Genomic DNA, 24,381 nt, shown 5'->3' with positions numbered 1-24,381 from the left:
TCTACAGGTTAACTTCTACCTCTACAGAGGTACGGAATAATCTAGGCAAAAGTAACAAAGGCACACATCCTGTAGAATCATGATTATCAGAGGCTCCAGCATTCTGTTAAAAGAATATCTAAGAATCATTTTTGCCAATTCTAAAGTCTGGAATTTTTCCTTACAAAAGGATGACTCCTAGTATCTGAGTAGATGCTCAGACAGGGCAGATGGGCAGGGTAGGGAATGAGGGTTGGAGGGTGGGGGAGAAGATGCACCAAGATTGCGGCGGGAGAGTGAGGATACATTTGTGGACCTGGTACCTTTGAGGGGCCTGTCGCAAGTCAAAATGAGGTCCATGAAGTGATGCTGGAGAGATGGCTTTTGAGCAGGAGCTTTAAGACTAAGCAGGATAAGGACGTAAAAAGGTAGGAAGGCCATCCCGGGAAGAGGGAGGGATTGCAGCAAAGGCACAGAGGTGGGAAAGAACGGGGTCCGCATAGAAAACCTTGAGGTCGGATGGATAGAATCGAAGTGTTTTCACTTCCATCATTACCACCGGCAGTGCAGTGCTGTGTGCAGTCAGGCATCAAGCTAATTGCTTGGTGGACTAAGGGAAGGCTCCCTTTTGATATAGGACTTTAGGCTCTGGAGGCAGAGGATCTGACAATAGATCCCAACTCCAAGGCCTACTAGCTGTGTGGCCGTGGCCAGTCACTCTGTCTTTCTGAGCCTCGGTCTCCCCGTTTGTGCAGCTAGCTGTTGTCTCCTGGAGATTGTAACATGCAGGTCCCATGTTGCTTGGTTAGCCCAGGGCCCGGCATACAGTAAGTGCCCAGTAAGTGTTGGCCCTGTTGACGGAAAAAGGAGTCACAATGTGAGAGTTGTGAGTTAAGTTTTATTTGGGACAAAATGAGGACTACAGTCTGAGAGACAGCCTTTCAGATGGCTCTGAGGAACTGCTCCGAAGAGGTGGAGTTGGGGGGGTCAGTATACGTATGATTTTAGAGAAGGGAGGGGTACATGCAGTCAAACACACATTTTCACAGAGGCTTCTGCTAGTCACAAGGTGCAGATGTCCCTGTTAATAATTTTAGTGCTTTTCTAGGTATGAGAAGACGCAAGAAATTGGGCTCAGAAAATCTTCTGAAAATATCTAACTATCTGAAGACCTGTTCTGCCAGTTTTTCCCAGAGTACAGAGCACCTCATTCCTGATCTCCACCCTGACCTCCTTTCAGGGTAGGTTGAAGGTCAGTGACTGCAGTGGCTCATGACTTCATCCTTGTAGAGGCAGAGGGGAATATCAGACCTGGAAGTAGGGGAACTAACATCTGGGGACAGCCTGGCTTTGTCAGACACCACTGTGAGATTTTTAAAGTCTAAGTGTGATATTGTGATTTATAAGAAATATGGGGACTTCCCTGGCAGTTCAGTGGTTAGGACTCCGCGCTTCCACTGCAGGGGGCGCGGGTTTCATCCCTGGTTGGGGAACTAAGATCTGGCAAGGTGCGTGTTGCGGCCAAAAAAAAAAAAAAAAAAATTAAAAAGAAATATGTATTTGGGAATTCCCTGGTGGTCTAGTGGTTAGGATTCCGGGCTTTCACTGCTGTGGCCCGGGGTCAATCCCTGCTTGGGGAACTGAGATTCCCGCAAGCCACGCAGCACGGCCAAAATAAAAATTTTTTAGAAAGAAGTTTGTATTTGGTCATTCAGATGACCAAATGTATATTTCTTATATATAGTTGATCTTCATTCACAGTTCCTGTTTTACAGCTCCCCAAACCCTTGGAATTTCCTAACTGTTAGAAGCATAAATGTGTCTCATTATATGAATGAGCTGACTTTTGGAAAGCACCTAAGGATGGGAGCTGGTTGCCAGGAGAACCAACTAAGTGACTAGAGGGTTGGACATTTCAGTCTCACCCTTGAGCTCTGGGGAGGGGGGAAGTGAAGAACAGCGGGTTGAATTAATCGCCAGTGGCCAATAGTTCATCAGTCATGCATGTGTAATGAATCCTCCATAGAGACCCAAAAGGACGGGGTCCTGGGAGCTCCCGAGGTGGTGAACGTGTGCAGATTTGGGGAGACTGCTGCTCGGAAAGCACGGAAGCTCTGAATCCTTCCCCACACCTTGCGCTGTGCATCTCTTCCATCTGGCTGTTCCTGAGTTCATAACCTTTTAAAATAAACCTGTGATCTAGTAAGTAACAAGGTTCTCTGAGTTCTGTGAGCCACTCTAGCAAATTCATCAACCCCAAGGAGGGTTGGGAACCTCTGACTTACAGCCAGTGGCTTAGAAGCACAGGTGACAACCTGCACTTGGGGCTGGTGTCTGAAGTCCAAGGAGGAGGTCGTGGGAACCTCCAGTCTGTAGCCGGTGAGTCAGAAGCGCAGGTAGCAACCTAGACTTGCAGTTGACATCTGCAGGAGTTGTGCGACTGAATCTGCAACCTGCAGGCTCTGACGCCACCTCAGAGCAGGTAGTGTGAGAACTGAGCTGAATTCTCAGGCGCCCCGCCGGTGTCTGAGAATTGTTTGTTGGTGGGGCGGGGGAACTACCCCGACATTAGAAGTGGAGTCTCAGAACACCAATAGGATATTTCATTTTCCCCCCAAAACAGCTTTATGCGTTGAAATTATTTTTTAAGAGTAGTTTTTATTGAGCTATAATTACATAAAATACAACACACCCACTTAAAGCATACAGTTCAGTGGTTTTGTAGTATTGTCACGAGGTGGTGCTGTTACCCTCCAGGGCTTTTGGCCTCCTAAATCAATAGGAATGGATCAGAGGCTAGACAAGAAATTCAGGCAAGGCTGTACTGGGGCCCCTGCTGCAGGAGGGGGGAGTGAGAACAAGTAAGAGGTTCCCTTGCTCACTTCCCGAGGGGGGCGAGCTGGTTCCTTCTATGGCGTGAGGGTAGGGGCGTGTCCTGGGGTCGGGCTGGAGGCGTGGCTTAGGTGGTCTGCCCACCCCTTTGGTGGTGTTCTGTGCAGCGGGCATGCGCAGGACCCTGCTTTTGCTCCCGGCTCTTCAGAAGTGGCAGTTGGGTTTTGGGGCTTTTTGTATCTTCTTGTCCGTAATTTGCCCCAACTGTACACGCACACAGTTATTTTTAGTCCCTTAAAGTTTCTTTGTATTTTGTTGCTCAAGGAGACGTTTGTTCAGATGTAAGCACTGCAGCAAAGGGTCCCAGGTCCCAGGTCCCAGCCTGTCTCAGTGCAACCATCACCACAACCGACCTTTAGAACATTTTCATCCCCCCCGGAGGAGACCCTGCTTGTTAGTGATCAATTCCTACCCACCCCACCCCACCCCAAGCAACCACTCATCTGCTTTCTCTCGATGAGCTGGAATTATTTTTTTAATATTTATTATATTACATAATTATATAATACATATGCCACATTCAATGAGCTGGAATTACTGCTTCCATTGTCCAGATTAGAATAACCAAAGCTCACAGGAGACTGGTCAGCAGGAAGGTGGCATGAGCTTTGTGACGCACGAAGACCACTCTGGCTGCTACGGGGAGGACAGACCATGCTTCAGAGTGACTTCTGGGGAAAAGGTGTGGCAGGTTCTCCCATTGAAGCACTGTTTCTGCCCCTCAGGAGGGTGTGGGAAAGACCAGCTGGCCACCTAGCAACTATAGAACCGATGTAAACTTTGAAAAGCAAAAAGGTACAGCCATGCTCCAAGGTGAATATCTCTGTGGACCAAAAGTGAACAGAAATGCAAAGCACTGAGCAGGCTGAGGCTGCGGGTCCACTTACACGTGGATTATTTTCCAACAGTAAATGCATTAGACCCACATGGTTCAAGGTTGGTTGAATCTTCGGCTGTGGAGCTGTGGATGTGGAGGAACTGCGTCTACAGAAGGCCCACTCTAAATTATACTCAGATTTTTGACTTTGAGGAGGGCTGGCACCCCTAACCCCTGAGTGGCTCAAGGGTCACCTATGCACCAAGAAATACAGTAAAACTGCAAACTCTCAAGAATCAAAAATCATAAAAGCTACCAGAATGAAAAGACAGATGGTTTGCAAAAGGATGACAATTAGCCCCACTACAGACATGCCCTCTGCCTAAAGGGTGTCAGGTGACAGTGGGCTAATATCTTTGAAGTGTTGAGAGAAAATAACCATCAATCTGGAATGTGATAGAGTATTTCCGAGAGTGTGTTGTAAATATTATAATAATGAGCCTTATTATGGACTGAATGGTGTTCCTGACCCCCAGCACCTCAGAATGTGACTGTATTTGGAGATTAGATAGTGCCCTTAAGGATGTAACTAAGGTTAAATGAGGTCATAAGGGTGAGGCCCTAACCTAATAGGACTGGTGTCCTTATGAGGAGAAAAGGACACAGACACACACAGAGGGACGTCCCCGTGAGGACACAGGGAGAAGACGGCCATCTACACGCTGAGGAGAGAGGCCTCAGGAGGACCCAGCCCTGCCCACGCCTGGATCTGGGATTCCAGCCTCCCGGACTGGGGACAGTGCTGTCTGTTGGTTAAAGCCCCTCGTGTGTGATATTGTGTTGTAGCAGGCAGAGCAGACTCATACAGCCCTCAGTGTGTCCACACCTCTTTGCTGTGTGACTGACCTAGCTGGTTTGGGCTATAATAACAGAATACCATAGGCTGGGTGGCTTATACATTTATTTCTCACAGTTCTAGAGGGTGGGAGTCCCAGATCAAGGTGCCAGCAGAATTGGTGTCTGGTGAGAGCTGGCTTCCTGATTCATAGCCGGCCAGCTTCTCCTCGTGTCTTCACGTGGCGAGGGAGCTCTCTGGGTCTCTTTTATAAGAAAACTAATCCCATTCATGAGGTCTCCACCCTCAGGACCTAAGCATCTCCCAAAGGCCTCACCTCCAAATACCATCACACTGGGCATTAGGTTTCAACGTATGAGTTGGCGGGGGGAACACAAACATTCAGTCCACAGCAGTGACATAACTGTTCCACTTATCAGGAAACAGATGGGGTCTATTTCTCCAAGCTTTTGAATCTGGACTGGCATTGTGACACTCTGATCAATAGAACGTGGCAGAAATGACATTGTATGACTTCTATTTTTGGGGGGGCGTCCCCCCACACCACATGGCATGTGGGATCTTAGTTCCCTGACCAGGGATCGAACCCGTGCCCCCTGCAGTGGAAGCACGGAGTCTTAATCACTGGACCACCGGGGAAGTCCCATTGTATGCATTCTAAATATAATGTTAAGGATCCTTAACATTACGATGTTAGCCCTTACGATGCCTTGCTGCTTCTGGTCTTGCAATCTTGGAACTTGAGACTACACTGCTGTGAAGAAGCTCCTGGAGTGTGAGAGACACCACATGAAGGAGAACCCAGGCCTCCCAGCCAAAAGCCAGCACCAGCTTCCAGGTACTTGACTGAGACCATCTCGGACTTTCCAGCCCCACAAGAGCTGTCAGGTGCCTGCCGTCACGTAAGTGGTTCCAGGAAAGACCAGCAGAAGAACCACCCAGATGGCCAGTCCACCGAATCAAGAGAAACAAGAAATCATTGCTTTTACCACTAAGTTTTGGGGTGGATTTTTACAAAGCAACAGATAAGATAGCAGATGGTGATCTTTCAGGGAATTGTGAAATCAATTTTCTGGGGGAGGAAAACAGCATAAAAAGTATATAAGACGGCAGAATAGAGTATATGAGTTCATTTCATACATAATAGTTGCAATTATCTATTGCTGTGTAATAAGGCACTCCAAAAGTTCATGGTGAAAAACCACCACCGTTTTATGCTGAAACTTCATGGATCAGGAGTTTGGAAACTGCAGGGGATGGCCCATCTTTGTTTCCGATGGAGCCTCGGCTGTGATAGATCAAATTTTTGGCTGTGGCTGGATGAACTGATTAGGGCCGTATGTCTGGGGCCTTGGCTCTGTCTGCTGGGTGCGTTCCTCATTTCTTCTCCCCATCATGTCTTCAGGAACAGGAATGTCCAACTTGGCTCCTTCACTTCCAATAGGCTGGCAGGAGCCGTGAGGATCTCTCTCTGCACAGCTCTCCACGGGGCCAGCTTGGGCTTCCTTACAGCATGGTGGGCCTGGGTAGCTGGACTGCTTACTCGGTGGCTGGTTTCTGCAAGGCTTCTGCTGACCTCGCTTCAGAGGTCCGTGAACATCACACCTGCTACATTCTTCTGGTCAACCAGGTAAGTCACTGAGGCCAGCCCAGGCTTAAGGAGGTCGGGAGGGGGGGATTAAGACCCCACCTCTCAATGAGAGGAGCAGCAAAGAATCTGCAGCCTAGGTGGTATTTTGTCACACACTGTATTTCTAAGATGTCATTGCTTGTAAGACACATCCTGACTTCACGGGTAAAAAAATGTGAAAAAACGGTCATAATAAAACTGATGAAATGTACTGTATACATGCTGAGGTGTGGTGTAAAATGTTTTCCACTGTGGGTTGCTTAGAAGTTCAAAACTAGGCTAAATTACATTCCAAAGTGAGAGCCAAGAAGCAATTTCCAGACATCTAGTCCAGACTGAGACAGTTTATCACACGGAGGATGTCCCTAAAATAACTATTAAAATTTGTTATGCTAAAAAAATTCACACGAATGCAAAAATAGATTAATATAATAAACCTTCATGAAACCGTTACCCATCTTTTTTTCTTTTTTAACATCTTTATTGGAGTATAATTGCTTTACAATGCTGTATAACAAAGTGAATCAGCTATACATAAACATATATCCCCATATCCCCTCCCTCTTGTCTCCCTCCCACCCTCCCTATCCCACCCCTCTAGGTGGACACAAAGCACTGAGCTGATCTCCCTGTGCTATGCAGATGCTTCCCACTAGCTACCTATTTTACATTTGGTAGTGTATATATGTCAATGCTACTCTCTCACTTTGTCCCAGCTTACCCTTCCCCCTCCCCGTGTCCTCAAGTCCATTCTCTATGTCTGCATCTTTATTCCTGTCCTGCCCCTAGGTTCATCAGAACCTTTTTTTTTTTTAGATTTCATATATATATATGGAATACATGTATACGGTAGTTGCTTTTCTCTTTCTAACTTACTACACCCCGTATGACAGACTCTAGGTCCATCCACCTCATTACAAATAACTCAATTTTGTTTCTTTTTATAGCTGAGTAATATTCCATTGTATGTATGTGCCACATCTTCTTTATCCATTCATCTGTCGATGGACACTTCCATCACCCATCTTTAACAGTTATCTCCCCACAGGGTCAATTTTGTTTGATCCATATCCTGACTTATCCCTGCCCCAGGATTATTTTAAAGCAAATGCCAGACACTGTATTATTTCATCTGTAAATACTGGGGAATACTGTCTTTCCACGTGCCTTTTTTGTTGTAATCATAGTAATCCATTTGGCTTGGCAATAAATAATATTTACAGCCTTATTAATGGAAACAGTGGACATGGATTCAACCAACTTTGATTTAACTGTGTTGGGAGAGGAAAGGGCAGGGCAGAGGAATGCTAAAATTCCCATCTACCATAAAGAGTTGCCATCTGCAAAGTCTAAAATTGGTGAATCAAGGGTTTGCCTGGTGGCGCAGTGGTTAAGAATCCGCCTGCCGGTGCAGGGAACACGGATTCGAGCCCTGGCCCGGGAAGATCCGACATGCCGCGGAGCAACTAAGCCCGTGGGCCACAACTACTGAGCCCGAGAGCCACAACTACTGAAGCCCACGTGCCTAGAGCCCGTGCTCTGCAACAAGAGAAGCCACTGCAACTAGAGAAAGCCGCATGCAGCAACAGAGACCCAACGCTGCCAAAAATAAAAACAAATAAATCAATTTATAAAAAATAAAAAATAAATAAAATTGGTGAATCAAGAGGCCACATTAAGCACAAATTATTTAGGAGTAAGGAAGCAACTAGAGGAAACAGTTAACCCAGTTGCACATGGACCAGAGAAGGGGAAGTCAGAGAGTGGGGCCGCTGGGGTTTCACTTAAGTGATACACACTTTATTACTTTGATTAAAATAAAACATTAAAAAGAAAATAAGGTGGGGACTTCCCTGGTGGTCCAGTGGTTAAGACTCCACGCTCCCAATCCAGGGGGCCTGGGTTCGATCCCTGATCCGGGAACTAGATCCCACATGCGTGCCACAACTGAGTTTTCATGCCACAACTAAGGAGCCTGCCTGCCGCAACTAAGGAGCCTGCTTGCCACAACTAAGACCCGATGCAACCAAATAAATGTTAAATAAAAAAAAAAAAAGAAAATAAGATGTTGGAGAATTGATGACTAAAATCTCTTTGGCCTTATAGGTAGTGTACTACTACAATTCCTCAGTTACGTTGTTTTCTTTTTTTTTTTTAATAAATTTATTTATTTCATTTATTTTTGGCTGCATTGGGTCTTTGTTGCTGCACGCGGGCTTTCTCTAGTCGCAGCGAGTGGCGGCTACTCTTCTTTGCGGTGCGCGGGTTTCTCATTGCGGTGGCTTCTCTTGTTACGGAGCACGGGCTCTAGGTGCGCAGGCTTCAGTTGTTGTGGTGTGCAGGCTCAGTACTTGTGGCGCACGGGCTTAGTTGCTCCGCAGCACGTGGGATCTTCCCGGACCAGGGCTCAAACCCGTGTCCCCTGCATTGGCAGGCGGATTCTTAACCACTGTGCCACCAGGTAAGTCCCCAAATCACTTTTTAATAGAGCAGAGCCCGTCCGTCTACCTTTGCAGCTAGGGACACTCGACACACTCCAGTTGGAAGAATACCTCTCCTACCAGTCAAACCTGTTTGCACGCCACGGGTCATTTTGATTATTTAAAAATATTTTCCATGTTCTTCCTGGCCAGTCTCTGCCCGCACCTGCCAGGTCACTGTGAGCCGTCTGGACGCTCCTTCCCCCCACGTCCCAGCCCAGCCCCCTGCTCTCTGCTCACAGCGCCCTTCATGGGATGTCGAGGGTCCAGTCCCCACTAGAGGGCGGTCCCTGGGGAGGGCCAGTTCTACCCATCCTGGTATCTCCAGGGCGGCAGGGTCTTCTCCAGAGTGCCGAATGGTGGTGGTCCCACAAAGATACGTCTGTGCACATCTCTGGAACTGGTGAATGTGACTTTATTTGGCAAAGTGATCTTTGTAGACGTAATTAAGGATCTTGAGATGAGATCACCTTGGATTACCTGCGTGGGCCAATGACAAGTGTTCTTATAAAGAGACAGAAGATGAGACACTCAGAGGAGAGGCCACGTGAAGACAGAGCAGACTGGAGGGACGTGGCCATGGCTGCGGAAGCCAGCAACCACCGAACACTGGAAGAGAGAATGGACCCTCCCCTCGAGCCTCCGCAAGGACCTGGCCCACCTCATCTCCCACTGCACCTGCACGCCGGGCGTAGGGCTGTACACAGTGCTGGTCTCAGACAGCAGTACTTGAAAAGGTGCCCCGCTGAGTCCAGGACATGAAACAGCAAAGGCACCGGCTACCCATTCTCACCAAGGGATTAAGCCAAGGAAATGTAAGAAACAAAAGGTTCTGCGATGTTTAGAAATGTATTGAGGGCTTCCTTGGTGGCGCAGCGGTTAAGAATCCGCCTGCCAATGCAGGGGACACGGGTTTGAGCCCTGGTCCAGGAAGATTCCACATGCCGCGGAGCAACTAAGCCCGTGGGCCACAACTACTGAGCCTGTGCTCTAGAGCCCGCGAGCCACAACTACTGAGCCCTCGTGCCACGACTACGGAAGCCCGCGCGCCTAGAGCCCGTGCTCCGCAACAAGAGAAGCCACCGCAATGAGAAGCCCGTGCACCGCAACGAAGAGTAGCCCCCCTTCGCCGCAACTAGAGAAAGCCCGCACGCAGCAACGAAGACCCAATGCAGCCAAAAATAAAAATAAACAAATTTATAGAAATGTACCGAATGACACGTGGGTAGTTACAACAGCAGCTGTGGTAGCACTTGGATATGCACCTACTCATCTATCTGGCAAGAACACAGGAAAGACGGACTCTTCCGGATACCCCGGAAACCCATCTTGGGTGAGGAGAGGACTTAGCTAGCAAAAGGCAAAGAACAAAAACCGAAACCACAGTGACCTCAAAAACGCATGACGTGAAACTTAAAGAGAGACCCTTAAGGGTAGGATATGTAGCCTAACAAAGAGTTTTTAATGGTGTGAAGAGTCAAGGTCCTCTTTAACATGACCACACCTGGACTGCAGACTGATTTCCCTTCCCTCCCCGTGATGGGCAAGCCCTGGGCACTGGCTGTGGAGGAAGCAGACCTAAGAAGCATGGCTAACGAGTGTCCTAAGAGAAGCAAAACTACAGAAACGTCTCCTTACTGCTTTCTTTGGGTATTTCTCCATCGACACTTGTTTTTAAAGGCCTGAGTGGAATCAATGAAACAAGTTGTCATGAAACACCTGCAGCTTATGAATCATGCATGACTCTGTTTCCAGAATCTTTCAGATACTCAAGGCTCGCTTGGCTTTGGTCAGGCAAAAGTGGAATGTGAGATGAGGAAAGCACTCTGTGGCTTTAAATCTCACGCGTAAGTTAACCCTGAGAACCAGGAAATGCAGAAAACAAGGCTGCTCCTAAGTTAAACTGGAAGATGAGCAGCACAGGCTCTAAAGAGGGAAACACACAATGACCTGACAGCTATGCCGACAGAAACAAGCCGGAATGCATTCATCCACGTAAACAAAACATGTGCCATTCAGAAAGGGAGCCCGTCAGCCCTGGAGGGACAGTCGGGACAGGAATGAAAACCGAGGCCACGGTCAGCAGTGCCCCCCCCAACAGGGCCCAAGTAGGGTGGTGTCAGTCACCGGGCTTCCTGCGTCCCCAGACCTGATGGCGGTAACACCTTCGTGGTGGTGAGGGCGGGAAACGTCACTTAGTGAGCTAAGGCGTCCGTGCTCTCGTCCTAGTGCCGCCTGCAGTGGCCCTTTGTGAGCAGCCACCTGCACCCACTCTGCCACCCACTAGTGCCCGGCTGTCCCCCTGGGGATCCACTTTCAGCCCTCCAGCTTGGGTGTTCCCACCCCTCTGCCACACTGAACCCGGACGTGACTCAGGACTTGGCTTGAGCTATCACAGAGGCCATGAATCTGGAAGGACACAGCCCTGGGACCCTTGAGTGACCACGTGGGAAGAGCAGGAGACCAAGCCTGCACAGAGGAAGCGGAGCTGAGGCACGCGCGCGCGCACACACACCGCCACCAGCACAAGTGCCCCTTCTCTGCCGCTGGCTCTGGCCTCACCTCAGCTGGAAACAGACCCCACCTGCTCCTGCTCCACCGGTGGCTCCTAAAAACGCACCTCCTGCAAGAGCTGCTGTTCTGGCTGCCCTGAGTGTGCCCAGGGCTGTGGCGGCACAGGGGCATCGGACAAGTGTGGCTGCCATGCCTGGTGCTGGGGGAGCCTGATGTCAGGGAGCCTGATGCCAGGGGGAGCTTGATGCTGGGGGAGCCTGATGCGGGGGGAGCCTGATGCCGGGGGAGCCTGATGCGGGGGGAGCCTGATGCCGGGGGAGCCTGATGCGGGGGGAGCCTGATGCCGGGTAGCCTGATGCCGGGGGAACCTGATGCCGGGGGAGCCTGATGCGGGGGGAGCCTGATGCCGGGGGAACCTGATGCGGAGGGGAGCCTGATGCCGGGGGAGCCTGATGCCGGGGGAGACTGATGCGGGGGGAGCCTGATGCCGGGTAGCCTGATGCGGGGGGAGCCTGATGCTGGGGGAGCCTGATGCAGGGGGAGCCTGATGCCGGGTAGCCTGATGCGGGGGGGAGCCTGATGCCGGGGGGAGAGCCTGCTCCCAGATGTACCCAGAGCTGTGATTACGAGTCTGCATTAAAAATCTTTTTTCATACTTCCTTAACTCCCTTGCTACATTCTTGTTTCTATGGAATATGTGAATAAAATTTGTTGACTAAAAAAAAAAAATTAAAAAGCACCCACACCCATACACATGCATGCGTGCACACGCACACCCCCGGGTCTCCTCCTTCGGGTCCAGGTCTGGGTTGCCCTCAGCCGTCCCATCCCTGGACTCCATAGGTGGGCCTACGCATCTCCACGTTGTTTCCGACAATCGGCCCGGTGCCTGTGGCAGCAGAGGCTTCCAGGGCCCGGCTCCCCGTAGGTACTGATGAGACGGCGCCTCTGGTCTCCAGAACCGAGGGCACGAACACCTACCTGGTCACCCTCTGGGGGACACCTGACCCTACACTCCCATCGTCCAGCCTTTTTAGTCTGTCCATCCATTCCTATAGCAGAATTTCCATATGACGACACTGGCTCCGATCAGTCGGCCTAGAGCGGGAGATACAACAGCTGCGGTCAAGTCTCAGTAGTACAGCTTACCCTCGGTACTCTTTATTGGCAGTGGAAAATTTTGCTTCAGTACTTTATTGAAAGAAAGCAATAAATAATACTGTGATAAAAATAGTTCAAAAGTAGACTGTACATACTTTGTTACATAATCAGGAAGTTCACAAAAGATGAATAGAAAAACAGAACGGTAACAGTGAACTGTACAAGTAAATTAGAGGCAGAGCCCAAATGTAAAAAGACACGCCATCTCTGTCTACCGGTACATCAGCTGCGTAATAAATAATGCACCATGATCTGAACACATCTCTTGCTGGCTTTTTAATATGCCATTTAAAAAGTAAAAGTTACATTTGCTACTTATAGAATCCAAAATGGCTATATCGTCAAAATCTAAAAATGTACGACTAGGTCCATTCTTTAAACATGTTTACAGACAAATGTAAAAGGATGATTTACATCAGAAAAATAAGGCCTTGATTAGAGCTGCACTACATTATTTTCAGGATCTCGTGCCTTCATCTTCCGCGTGCACCAGTGTCTCCTCAGTGAGTGCAGTGCTTCGTGATTGGTCCTCTAAGAGTCGGCGCCCTTGACCCGGCTTCCGGGGGGGCGGGGCGGGGAAGGGGAAGGGGGCGGGCGCGGCGGGCTGCGGGGGCCCAGGCCCCACCCCCCCCACCGGAGTCGCTCTTCCCCCAGCTCGTGGCTTCTGCCAGTCACCCAAGACGAGGTATCCGGACCCACAGAGACCAGGCTATGGAAGAGCTCACCGGTCCTAAGAGATTTTCATAGTGTTCTAATGATCCTTTCAGTCCAAATTTGATTAGAAGCTGATATTTAACACCCCGTATTTTTAATCTCTTCACGCTGTACAGAGTAAAGCATTTCTTGCTAGAAAAAGTATAGCTAAGGTCAGTCATTAAAACACAACAACAATTGCTTGAAAGTAAGTTGGCTTCTTTCAAAATGATTGTTGTAGGGCTAGGTTACAGTTTGTAAAGGATAATGCACGCTGTGTCATGATGATTTTACAAACGCAGTAAAATCCTTTTCTCTGTCATGGTTTATCATTAAAAAATTAAACAAGAATAATTACAATAAATGCATAATTTACAAAAGCCCTATATTTGTTCATAGGATTTATACATACAAGCATTACAGTACATTCCTTTGAAAGACTAAAATCAGATATAAGAACAGGAATTGATCTGAAAGGATATTTATAGCCTGGATATACATGAAAAAGTAAGTAACTATATAAATGAAGTCGTAAGTTTACATAAATATAAGAAACATTAAATTCTAAAATATTTTCTCTATGGTATTCATGAATTTTTCACTAATTAAAAACTCTGTAATAAAATATCTTAGGGTCCATATAACAAGTATTAACAGATTAAAGATTCCATTGAGCTCAAAACGTAGTCTTCGCTGGATTCAAAATGCTGCATAATCATCTGTAGAAGTAGTGGGGGTAAACTGGAAAATAAAATAAAAGCAAACGAGTCAGTCTTGAGACGGCTTCAAGTGTCCGAGCTCCTACCCCTCCACGACCCCCCAAGCCCTACTTTCTGTGCTTTGGCTGCTTTTAGAATTTAGGTAAGTATCAAGGACCAAGCAGATCAAGGACAGAATTCCTTTCCTTGACTGACTTTCTTTTGACATACATCTAAAAGCTGCTAATAAGAAAACCAATCATGCATTCCAGCTGAGACGTGACAACAGAACCCTGAGAGCAGCGAGGGGAGGGCTGGGCTCCCGGGCCCACACCCACCCAGAGCACCACCTGCAAAGCAAGGGTGGCCCCGCAGCAGCGGCCGGCCCCCAGATGCCAGCGCAGTTTCGTTTTAAAGACGGGCCTCTGGACTGAGAGGCACACGGCGGTGCAGCCTCTTGAACCCTGATGCTTTGTGGCTTGTTCCCTTCGAGAATGTGCACGCAGGACACGGTGCTGCAGCACCGCTGACGCGGGAGCGACACCAGCACACAGGGCAACCCCGGCGGCAGCTAAGCGCCAAGGTCACCTTCCGCTCTCCTGCCGCCCCGCCCCCCGACGCTCCGGCGCCAGGGCGTGGCCTCCGCGCACCTGCGGGACCGGGCCTCCCTGTACTCACCGGCGGAGGCTCAGCAGGAGTAAGTCCTGACTGCGGCGGAGTCCAGCCTCTGCGCTCCCGCCACGCTGCCTGGTCCGACAAGCACGGGAGGAAGCGTGCAAACAGCGTGCGGTTAGTGGTGGGACGCCACACGGGGGCACAAGGACGGACACGCACTCACATCCACAGCGGCCACCTCCTGAGGGCTCTGGGGGAAACCTCTAGAGGGGGAGGGGCGGACGAGCCGGAGAAAGGGAGCCTAAGGGCCACCACGTGGGGGTTCCCTTCACCTCCGCCACCCTGGGGGGCACAGGGAGGTCACGCTACAGCAGCAGCCGCAGTCCGATGACAGAGAAACGCCTGCGCGGTGGGTGGCGACTACTCAGCGTGACCACGTGGTCCCTCCTTAAACCCTCTAGATTCAGAGAGCGCCTGGACTTCCCTTTTGCTGTATCCGCGAGGACGGTACTCGGTACTCGGGCAATAGTAACAGCGGCCCCGTGACGGCCCCCCCCAAGGGGACGACGGCCTGGAGGCCCCGCGCTCTGCTGCCCCAGGGGGACCCGCCTGCTCTCTCTCCCCGGGGAGCCTCCCCCAGCGGCCCCGGCAGTGGGCAGAGGGCAGAGGACGGGGACTTGGCAACAAAGCGGAAGCCCAGTGTCAGTTTCCACCCGAAAGGATGTCACCACTGACGTTTTTTTTCTTGTCAAGAAACAGGCTGCAGGGCCCAATAGGTAAGCCCTCACCCCGCTTCAAGCTGAGTAAGAAATTTCCACAACCCCTAGCAGAAATCCGCTGCTCCCAATGCAACATTTTTCGTTTCCCCACAGGTCCAGCAGGAACACATCTTACCAACATTTGGCCGTGGTTCCAGAAAGGGCTTAAGACAGCTGGTGCTGCTGATTGGAGCAGATTTTTTTTTTTTTTTAAAGCCACTGATTTGGACGTTTTATTTTACTTTATTTATTTATATTTGGCCATGCCACGTGGCACACAGGATCTTAGTTTCCGACCAGGGATCGAACCCGCGCCCCCTGCATTGGAAGCATGGAGCCTTAACCACTGGACCGCCAGGGACGTCCCCCAGATCATCTTTCTAAACCCTTCTGATCCTAAGAACCCCAGAGACCTGCTGCACTTTGCCTTCAAAAGCCATGAAAACAACCCATTTTAACAGTTTACGCCTTCTTTATCACACAAGGGTAAAAAGTCTTCTCCCATATAACATATTGCCTACACCTCTTTCTAGGAGTATTTTTAATTTATCAAAACTCTAATGTGAACATCACTGTGAGCATTTAACAGCGAAATGCGATTTATAACGAGGAGAATGGAAATGAAGCAGTGAGGAAAATAAGAAAGCACTCATTTAGACTATCCAATAAATTGAAGGCCAAGCTACGGTTAAAATCTGTAAAAATGAACTGCATGCTCCTTGGAAGAAAAATGCTATTTAAAAAAAAAAAAAAATTTGCTGGGTTCCCCCTGGGTTCCCTCCCACCCCCCGGGTTAAGCACATTATTGAATTCCGGCACCGAGATCCAGCTTTTTAATAAAAATGCTGCCCTGTAAGCCACCCTCACTAAAGTGTCCAGCTTATTTAGCAAAGGCTTCCCTAAATGTACTTTGCTCTGGTTTTCAAACAGGCAAGTGAGAGTAAAACTTACAAACCTACGCATGGGAAGGGCTGACAGCAGGAGAAAACTGCAAACCCCGTCAGCACACTTCGAAAACCCCTCGCTCTCCTGCAGCCCCGCCACGGCAGGCGTGGGGACAGCCAAGTAACAGCAGCGCTGCAGGGGCCCTAAGGGCTCCGCCCTCACAGGACTGAGGACACGCCAGGCGCTTTCCTGAGCCGTGACCCCCTCTGTGAATCACTTGTGTAACCGGCACAGCCAGTCGGGGAGGAGGGCGCCCCAAGACGACCCTTTCCCAGATGGGAAACTGAGGCGCGGTGCTCAAGGCGCCTCCTAGGCTGCAGGGCCAGACTCGGACCCAGGCCGTCTGTCTCTCGATTTTGCTGTCGAGTGGGGACACAGCAGCGCTGAGAGCCCACCCTTAACTAGCGGTGCTCTCTGGCAGAGCAGTTGTCAAAGGGAAGATCAGAGCTGGGTGTGAAATGACTACAGGCCCAGCCGTGCTCGGGTGATGACTTCTCTCGGCCTCACCTTCTTCCTTCTCCCCAGCCTTCTACAGCGTGCAAGGGACAAATAACAGTGAGGACAGAGGGAGGACAGGAAGGTGGAGGTTATTTCAAATGGACTCAGTCATCCTTCTAAGCGTGAAGAGAAGTCGAGGGGGAACTGGTGTGGTCTGAAAGCTACTACGCTATTTTATGAAACAGCTTCTGAGTGCTGCCTGCCACCCACACATCTTTACGAGCATGGGTGTCGATCTAACGCTCTGAGAACACACACGATTCTTAGTTTTATTAGTTAGAAGAGTATGCTAATATTCAACCAGACAAGAACTTAAGAATTAAGACTGTATTACTGTTAAACTTTTATAAACAGATGTTAGGATGAATTTTAAACATTTACACCTGGGCATGCAACAGTACTCCAGTGCCTTGTAACATATTAAGTAGGCCATTCTAGATCATTATTAACGCTCCAGTCCCAGAGCTGCTCAAGCCGCCTACAAGCGGCTGGGGCACCACTGCATCACCTACCGTCCAGCTGCATCTTCTTTGGCTGCACAGAGGGCGAGGACAGAGAGGATGGGACCCGGAAGTTTGCGGGGAGAGTCTCTGCTGACCCAGCAGCTAAGCCACGAACATCCTTTGGTCTAAATTTTTTTCTCCAAGAAGGTGCTCTCCTAAAGCTTTTATCATCATCCTGGTGAATTAAAGGACAGAAAACAAGACAGATTTAAAAATAAAGGACAAAAACATTAAGTTACCAGCCCTTTAAAATGACTGAGCTTGTTACCGCATCTTTATTTCACCCTGTTCGTGACAACCATGTGATTAGTTGGGAACTGTGGAGAGTGGCCGGGGGCCCGGTACCACTGATGCTGGGACCTTACTGAGCATCAACCAGGACTGCCTGGGCCGCCCGGGTGTACGTTCCTCCTGACAATTACCAGGCTTCACTTCTCATCTTGAAGGAATCACCTTCTTGCTATGCAAGATAACACGTTTTTATTTGTCTTTAGAAACAGTTTTCGAGCTGTAAACAACTCTGTCTCATGCTGGGACAGAGCCAGCAAATGCTGCTTTAGGTGCCCTTCTACTCTCTTTGTCAAACTCAAGTTTCCTTAACGTCCAATGAAGAGAATAACGATAGTGTGGGAATAAATGAGTCACGGTTTTGTGTAAGGGGAAATTAATATTTTGTGCTTTTCAATATACTTATGAAACAGTCCCCCAAAGCACAGGGGCTCTGGATTAGGGTAAGACATCCGGCTGGTCCCCAAAACACAACTTAGACTCCATTCCTAAGCTGAAACCAGTGTTTTACGATATAAAAAGAATACTTTTGAGGGGTATCAAAAGTTAAATAGCGAAAATTAAAAAAAATACAAACCCCTATCTTACTGAAGATACTCATTTTTTTAAAATTAATTAATTTAATTTATTTATTTATTTTTGGCCATGCTGGGTCTTTGTTGCTGCCCATGGGCTTTCCCTAGTTGCGGCGAGCAGGGGCTACTCTTTGTCGCGGTGAGCAGGCTTCTCACTGAGGTGGCTTCTTTTGTCGTGGAGCATGGGTTCTAGGCGCACGGGCTTCAGTAGCTGTGGCTCGCGGGCTCTAGAGTGCAGGCTCAGTAGTTGTGGCGCACGGGCTTAGCTGCTCCGTGGCATGTGGGATCTTCCCGGACCAGGGCTCGAACCCATGTCCCCTGCGTTGGCAGGCGGATTCTTAACCACTGCGCCACCAGGGAAGTCCAAAGATATTAATTTTTTAATAGCTCATTTGTTAACAAATTTCTAAGAGCAAAGCTTAACTTGTAAAGTAAAATTGTCTCCACATTTAGAAGAAATACCCTGACTACATGGTTCATACAAGTATGATAAGATAATGACTTTTAAAGTTGCATTAATGTAAATTAAGCTGAAAACTTACTTCATCGAACCTTCTGTCGGTCCCCATGACCAAAAGGTTGTTAAACTCTCTTTCCAAGACAGCACGAGCCTGAAATCATAAAACAACACCACCCTACAGCTTTCAACAATCTCATTTGAATATCAGCATATCCGGACTGGTTTTTAAACCAAGACTTTAGAAACAAAACAAAACAAGAAAACTCAAACTATGATAGTATTTTAAATCAGGGGTTTAACATGGAGTCCACGGATGGCCTTTTGGGGAGAGGGATCCATGACCTCTTGGAAATTATATACAAAAGTGTGCTCTGTGGGTTGGTACTGGTGGGAAGATCAGGGTACTGGCACAAGATATACAATCTTCCGCAGAAGAATAAAAAAATTTCCTCATTCTCAAATGAGCCCACAAGTCAACAAAAACTGCACAGGGCAATTACGTGTAGCAACAAAATTAATAAAACCTTCATCTGACACACAAGAGTATTTCTCTTTCCACGGAAGGACTAAATCTTGATACACGTCACTCTTAGCAGAGTATTGACCTGAATGAAAGTTCCCCTTACTTTGTTTCCCGTAAGGCTCTCATGCTTCCGACGGAAAATGAAAAGTCGATAGGCAAAAATACTGAGGAATGAAGCACTACGGATTTTGAACTAATATATGACGGATTTGGTATGGAATGAGATGACTAGTGGTCTGAGATGTTGTTAAGTTTGGTCTCCATTCATATAGGCAGCTACACGTCTGCATGGGGAGAACGGACCACACACTGCGCCCCAGCGAAGGCCCGGCGTCTGGGCTGTACCTGTGTGTTCTGCGTAGGGATCTGTAACAAGAGGGCCAGTGCGTTGAAGTCGAAGGTTTCGTCTAAGGCCAGAAGGGCACCGTGCACACCGCTCTCTACGAGATTGTTTGCGTATTCCTTGAGACCAATGGAGAGGATCCAGCGAATCACTCGATCGTTGCTCCAAACAAGCACATCTGCAGATGAATAAAAACAGTTTTAAAAGTGGCCTCAGAAAGCTGTGTTCATCACGCATACCCTGCAGGCACGGCGGAAAGATCCCTATCGTGAAACTGACCCTTCAGTTCCTGACAAAAGCCACGATCTCCGTGAGGGCTGGGAGACACCACTAGGTGGGCAGCCAACCCCTACTGCACTGAGACGCTGATGGCTTGGCCCTTCTCCACTCTAATGGAGACTGTCCCGTTAGAACTCATTCTTCAAGTGAACCCAAGAGGAATGAAGTTATTACGTACACTTCATTTCTAGAGAATAGAAAACGAGGATCCGGGGATCAGAAACAAAAGGACACACAAGGATGTGAAGGCCCACCAGGTACGAACACGTTTCAGATACAGACTTGCGAGTCTTTTGATGTACTTTCTTCCCGTCCCAAGGAGGAGCTGGCACCGTATCCGGACACCTTGCTCAATTCAGCATCAACCTCTCACTTATAATCGTGAAGGCTTTTTTCTTGAAGCCATTTTTGTTGTCTCTCTTTTGTTAAAAAGAGAGAAACTTAAAGATATTCTCCAGCATATTAGAGATCTGGGGGGGAGATTTCATATTAAGCCAAGTCATAAATGATTGAATCTGTGCTAGTAGAGAGCTAAAAATAGCCACTCTGTACAAACACATCCAGATGATCACCAATTACTTTCAAAGACAGCTTCTGTCAACCGTAAAAAGATTTAAACCATTTAAACCATACAGAAAACAAATGAAACAGATTTATAGATTTCATTTCCAATGCTCTTTTCTGGATAAAGGTATAGAATATATAAATGTTGGCTTCTGGCTTTTCTCATGATTCAAATTAACTCAATCACGACTCAACTATCCTTCAAATGGGCCGTCTCCCCAACCATATTTTTACCTTTAGTTTGTTTCTTAGTAAAAGCTGGGGATGAAAACAGCACTTACACTCACAGTGCTGTGGTAAGGATTAAATAAAGTAACCTTTGAAAGTGCCTGGACTTGTTCCATAAGTCTTACTATTATTATTACTATTAATATTATTAATTTATTTTCTGAAAATTCTGGGAGGTTTTACACTGAGCTTAATCACTAACACCTTATTTAAAAGCACTCTATCATACTTGATCACTGAGAGGCGCACAGAGTGAGACGCTCCCCCTCGGAGACGAGCATCTGACATCTCCCCGTTGGACAGCCCACGTCCTCCCAGGCCTCCGCGCCCGCCTTCTAACTGAAATGCCTCTGCCCTCCTCCCTGGCTAAGAAGCTCCCACTGCACCTCCGAGGCCCGCTCCCTCCAGCCTGGGAGCAGAGCCACGCTGCTCTCCTCTGCGCTCCTCAAGTCCTTTGACAAATGGCCAGCGCAGTAATTTTCACACTTAAATCAAATGAGTGAACAGCAGGTCTTGTTCTTTTCGGCTCTGGAATTATCTACAGTGTGTAGCAGCATTTCTGAGTGAAACAGGACACGTGTCATAGTAACAGGAAATCTCTAGAGTCACGGGAAAAGCGTTTACCTTGCGACACCTAACCTACAGGCTGAGCGCAAGGACACAGGCACAAGTGCTCCGGCCACAGACGAGGATCTTAAAACACTCCCTCCTCTGCAATGACGCCAGACACGTTTTCTCCACTTAAAGCATTTCCTGATTTTTTTCTTTAAAACAGGAAATCACTGAGGCTGCTAGGACACTGGGAAGCAAGAAACACGACTGTACTAGCCTTTTAGTTCATTCTGGCTTTCTTCTCTCTTTCTTTCCAGTTCTTTCCGGTCATAATTTAACCTTCGCAGGCACATAATTCCACACTGGAAACTGTTTCTATTTCCAAGAGAAAAAGAAAAAAAAGAAAAAATTTAGACCTGGCAATAGTCAAACATCTCTCAGCCAATTAGTAAGAACTACTTGCGGCGACTAACCTGTGAAAACTATCAACCATTTTCAGCTGCCCGCGAAGGTCTTTCTTGGTCAAGTGGTCCAGCATCCGCGCGTCCACGAGGCACTCCATGAAGTAGCTCCGGTACTGCGGGAGGCCCAGGCTGGGCAGCCACTCGTTGCCAATCCACTCGTGGTTCATGTCCCCGTATGCCAGTGTCTGCTTTCAATAATCAAGGACGATCAGTTCAGGAAAAAACCCATGAAAGCAGCCACAAAGACCGTTTATATCATCTTTAAACTGGATTTTTAATCTGTTACATATTCTCAAAGGCTAATAAGCTAATGACAACGTGGTTGCTTATAATTTCAAAATAACTTGATCTCTTATTTACTACCTTATAAATTTGCTGGTAAAATTTTATACAAAAGGAATTATGCCATTAAAACTCTATGACTCTCTTGTGTGTGTAAATTTAACCTATTTAACAACCACGATAAAATTATAACTGACTACACATTACTTTTCTGAAATAGCTTTTATACATAATAATACATCAGCAAAGAATGATCACGACTCATGAACAAGTTTGAAGGATCAATCTAACTCTACTCATTAACAATATCTCTGGCTGTCTTTAATTTTATTTTTAACACTTTGTTTTCCAAATTTCCTTAACAAGACATCTGTTAATTTCCAAGTCAGTCAAGTGAATTAAAAAATAGTTTTAAAAGAAGCGATAAGCAAAGCAATAACTGATAGGCTGAAAGGAGAAAGAGACAAACGCACAATTATAGTCAGAGACCTCAACCCTCCTCTCTCAATTATTCAATAACTGATTGAACGAGGAAGCCAAAACAGACAACCAACCAACCCCAGTAAGGATACAGAAACCTTAAACAACGCTATCAACCAACCTAACCTAATTGACATTTTACGTAACACTCCATGCAACAGCACGATACATTCTTTAAGGGGATATGGAACACTCTTCAAGACAGACAAATCTCAGCATACTTAAAGTGACTGAAATCATACAAAATATGTTCTCTGACCTCGACAGAATTAAATTAGGAATCAATGAAGCAGAAAGAAGAAAATAAACCAGCAGAAATCAATGAAATGGAAACCAGAAAAACAGAAAATAAAACAGTGAAACTAAAATCAGTTTCTTCATAGATATCAATAAAATTGACTAACCAGAGTGATTAAGAAAAAAGAGAAGACATAAACCACCAATATCAAGAATGAAAGAGGGGACATCAGTACAGATCCTATAGACATTGAAAGGATAGCAACAAGGGTAAACTGTGAACAACTTTAAGCAACTTACATAAAATAGTCTAATTTCTAGAAAGACACAATTTATGAAAGCCACTCAGTAAGAAACAGATAACCTGAATCTATTAAAACTCGAATTTGTAGTTATAAACCTTCCTACCCACCCATACACGCACACACATAAAATCTCTACCCTAAATGGCTTCACTAGTGAATCCTATCAAGCATTTATGAAAAAAATACCAATTCTACACAAACTATTCCAAAATAGTGAAGAAAAAAACGCCTAACTCATTCTACGAGGCCAGAATTATCTTGATACCTAAACCAGAGAAACATATAATAAGAAAACTGCAAACCAATATCCCTCAGAGACACAGAAGCAGAATTCCTTAACAAAGTATCAGGAAATCAGTAATCAATTAAACAAACAGAGTATCATGACAAGTAGGGTTTATCCCAAGAACGTAAGGTTGGGTCAACATTTGAAAAACCAATGAAATTCACTGTATCAATGGACTGAAAAGAAAAACCACAATATCATCTCGAAAGACAAACAAAAGGCATCTGACAATATTCATCATTTATATACGGAAATCTCAGCAATCTAGGAATGGAAGAAAACTGCCTCCACCTCATATAAGGAGCATCTACAAAAAACGTAGAGCTGACAACATACAATGCATTCTCCCTAAGATCAGGAACAAAGCAAGGATGTCTGCACTTGCAACTTTTATTCAACACTGTATTGGAACTCCTAGCCACTGTAATAAGACAAGAAAAAAGAAATCAAAATCATATGAATTGGAAAAGCAATAAAACGGTATTTGCAGATGACCTGGTTATTAATGTTGAAAATGAATCTGCAAAACAGTTACAAGAATAAAAATGAGTTTATTAGCAAAGTTGCAGGATACAAGGTCAACATACAAAAATGCACAATACTTGTAAATACTAGAAATAAACTGGAAATTGAAATTTTAAAAAATACCACTTATAATAACATCATCAAAACCCATGAAATCCTCAGGGATAAATCTAACAGAATATGTGCAAGGTCTGCACAATGAAAAATAAACACATTATATGTATATACACACATACCAAAGAAAGGTACTTGATGTTCTTCAGTCCAAGAAGACTAAGGTATATTGAGAGGAATTCTGTACACTATGGAATCCTTGGAAATAGTATCTCTCGACTACCACCATGGTCTGTCTCAAAAATATGGCCTCTAATCTATTATTTATACCAACGAAGCTGGAAGGAATGACTCAGACTCCAGCAAGAACACTCAAATTCTAATAGAAAAAAAAAATGTTTCTAATAGAAAAAAAAAATTCTATAAATAGTTGTGAGTGGAGATAAACATCAAACATTTTTGGGACATCGTCACAATATCATGTTTTTTCACTCTTTCAAACCCAACTCTCATCTCATTAAGCCTGACACTTACAGCATGAATATCTGGTATTATTTTCTTGCTTGCGGATTATGTATTCTTAAAGAGACACAAGACACAAAGACATTTCTAAACAGAGAATTCCACGGAAGCAGAAGCTTCCGTATCTTTGTTTACTCCTTAGGTACTCTAGTCACACCTAAATGGTCGATAATGTCGGTTTCTGGGAAAATCAGGCTCAATCCCAGGGAGACCCACACCTCCCAGGCTGTCATCACAGCCTCTGAAAAAAAGCACACAATGGGGCTCTCTCATGATCAGAGGACATTTGGGATAGAAGAGACTCTATAGGGTCTATTTTTCCATCACTGAAATGACCACATACAAATCCGTTTTCTGAACTCTGTACAAGGTGAG

At 46.7% G+C, this 24,381-nt stretch overlaps 1 protein-coding gene and 1 long non-coding RNA gene across 4 annotated transcripts in view; one reads left to right on the top strand and one right to left on the bottom strand.

Annotated features, from left to right (window-relative positions):
- Positions 1 to 12,399: 12,399 nt before the first annotated feature.
- Positions 12,400 to 24,381, bottom strand: part of PPFIA1 (PTPRF interacting protein alpha 1) — a 91,572-nt gene continuing 79,590 nt past the window's right edge. Inside the window, exons 22-28 of one of the 3 annotated variants that reach the window (XM_061202224.1) lie at positions 21,325 to 21,500; positions 21,129 to 21,226; positions 19,231 to 19,406; positions 18,445 to 18,513; positions 17,049 to 17,214; positions 14,399 to 14,467; positions 12,400 to 13,763 (exon numbers count right to left, since the gene is read on the bottom strand). In XM_061202224.1, coding sequence (XP_061058207.1) covers positions 14,409 to 14,467; positions 17,049 to 17,214; positions 18,445 to 18,513; positions 19,231 to 19,406; positions 21,129 to 21,226; positions 21,325 to 21,500 — 744 coding nt within the window. In that variant the 3' untranslated portion in view covers positions 12,400 to 13,763; positions 14,399 to 14,408. Of the gene's footprint in view, positions 13,764 to 14,398; positions 14,468 to 14,506; positions 14,599 to 17,048; positions 17,215 to 18,444; positions 18,514 to 19,230; positions 19,407 to 21,128; positions 21,227 to 21,324; positions 21,501 to 24,381 lie in introns of those variants that run through there. The other 2 variants (XM_061202226.1, XM_061202225.1) reach the window with 2 other exon arrangements.
- Positions 14,399 to 15,977, top strand: LOC133098904 (uncharacterized). The gene is made up of 3 exons (XR_009702265.1): positions 14,399 to 14,509; positions 14,797 to 15,111; positions 15,208 to 15,977. It is a non-coding gene; the product is annotated as an uncharacterized LOC133098904 (long non-coding RNA).

The sequence above is a fragment of the Eubalaena glacialis genome, chromosome 10 (genome assembly GCF_028564815.1).
Source record: "Eubalaena glacialis isolate mEubGla1 chromosome 10, mEubGla1.1.hap2.+ XY, whole genome shotgun sequence".
Lineage (NCBI taxonomy): Eukaryota > Metazoa > Chordata > Mammalia > Artiodactyla > Balaenidae > Eubalaena > Eubalaena glacialis.
Note: the sequence above shows the minus strand (reverse complement) of the source record. Positions and strands in the feature narration are given on the sequence as shown.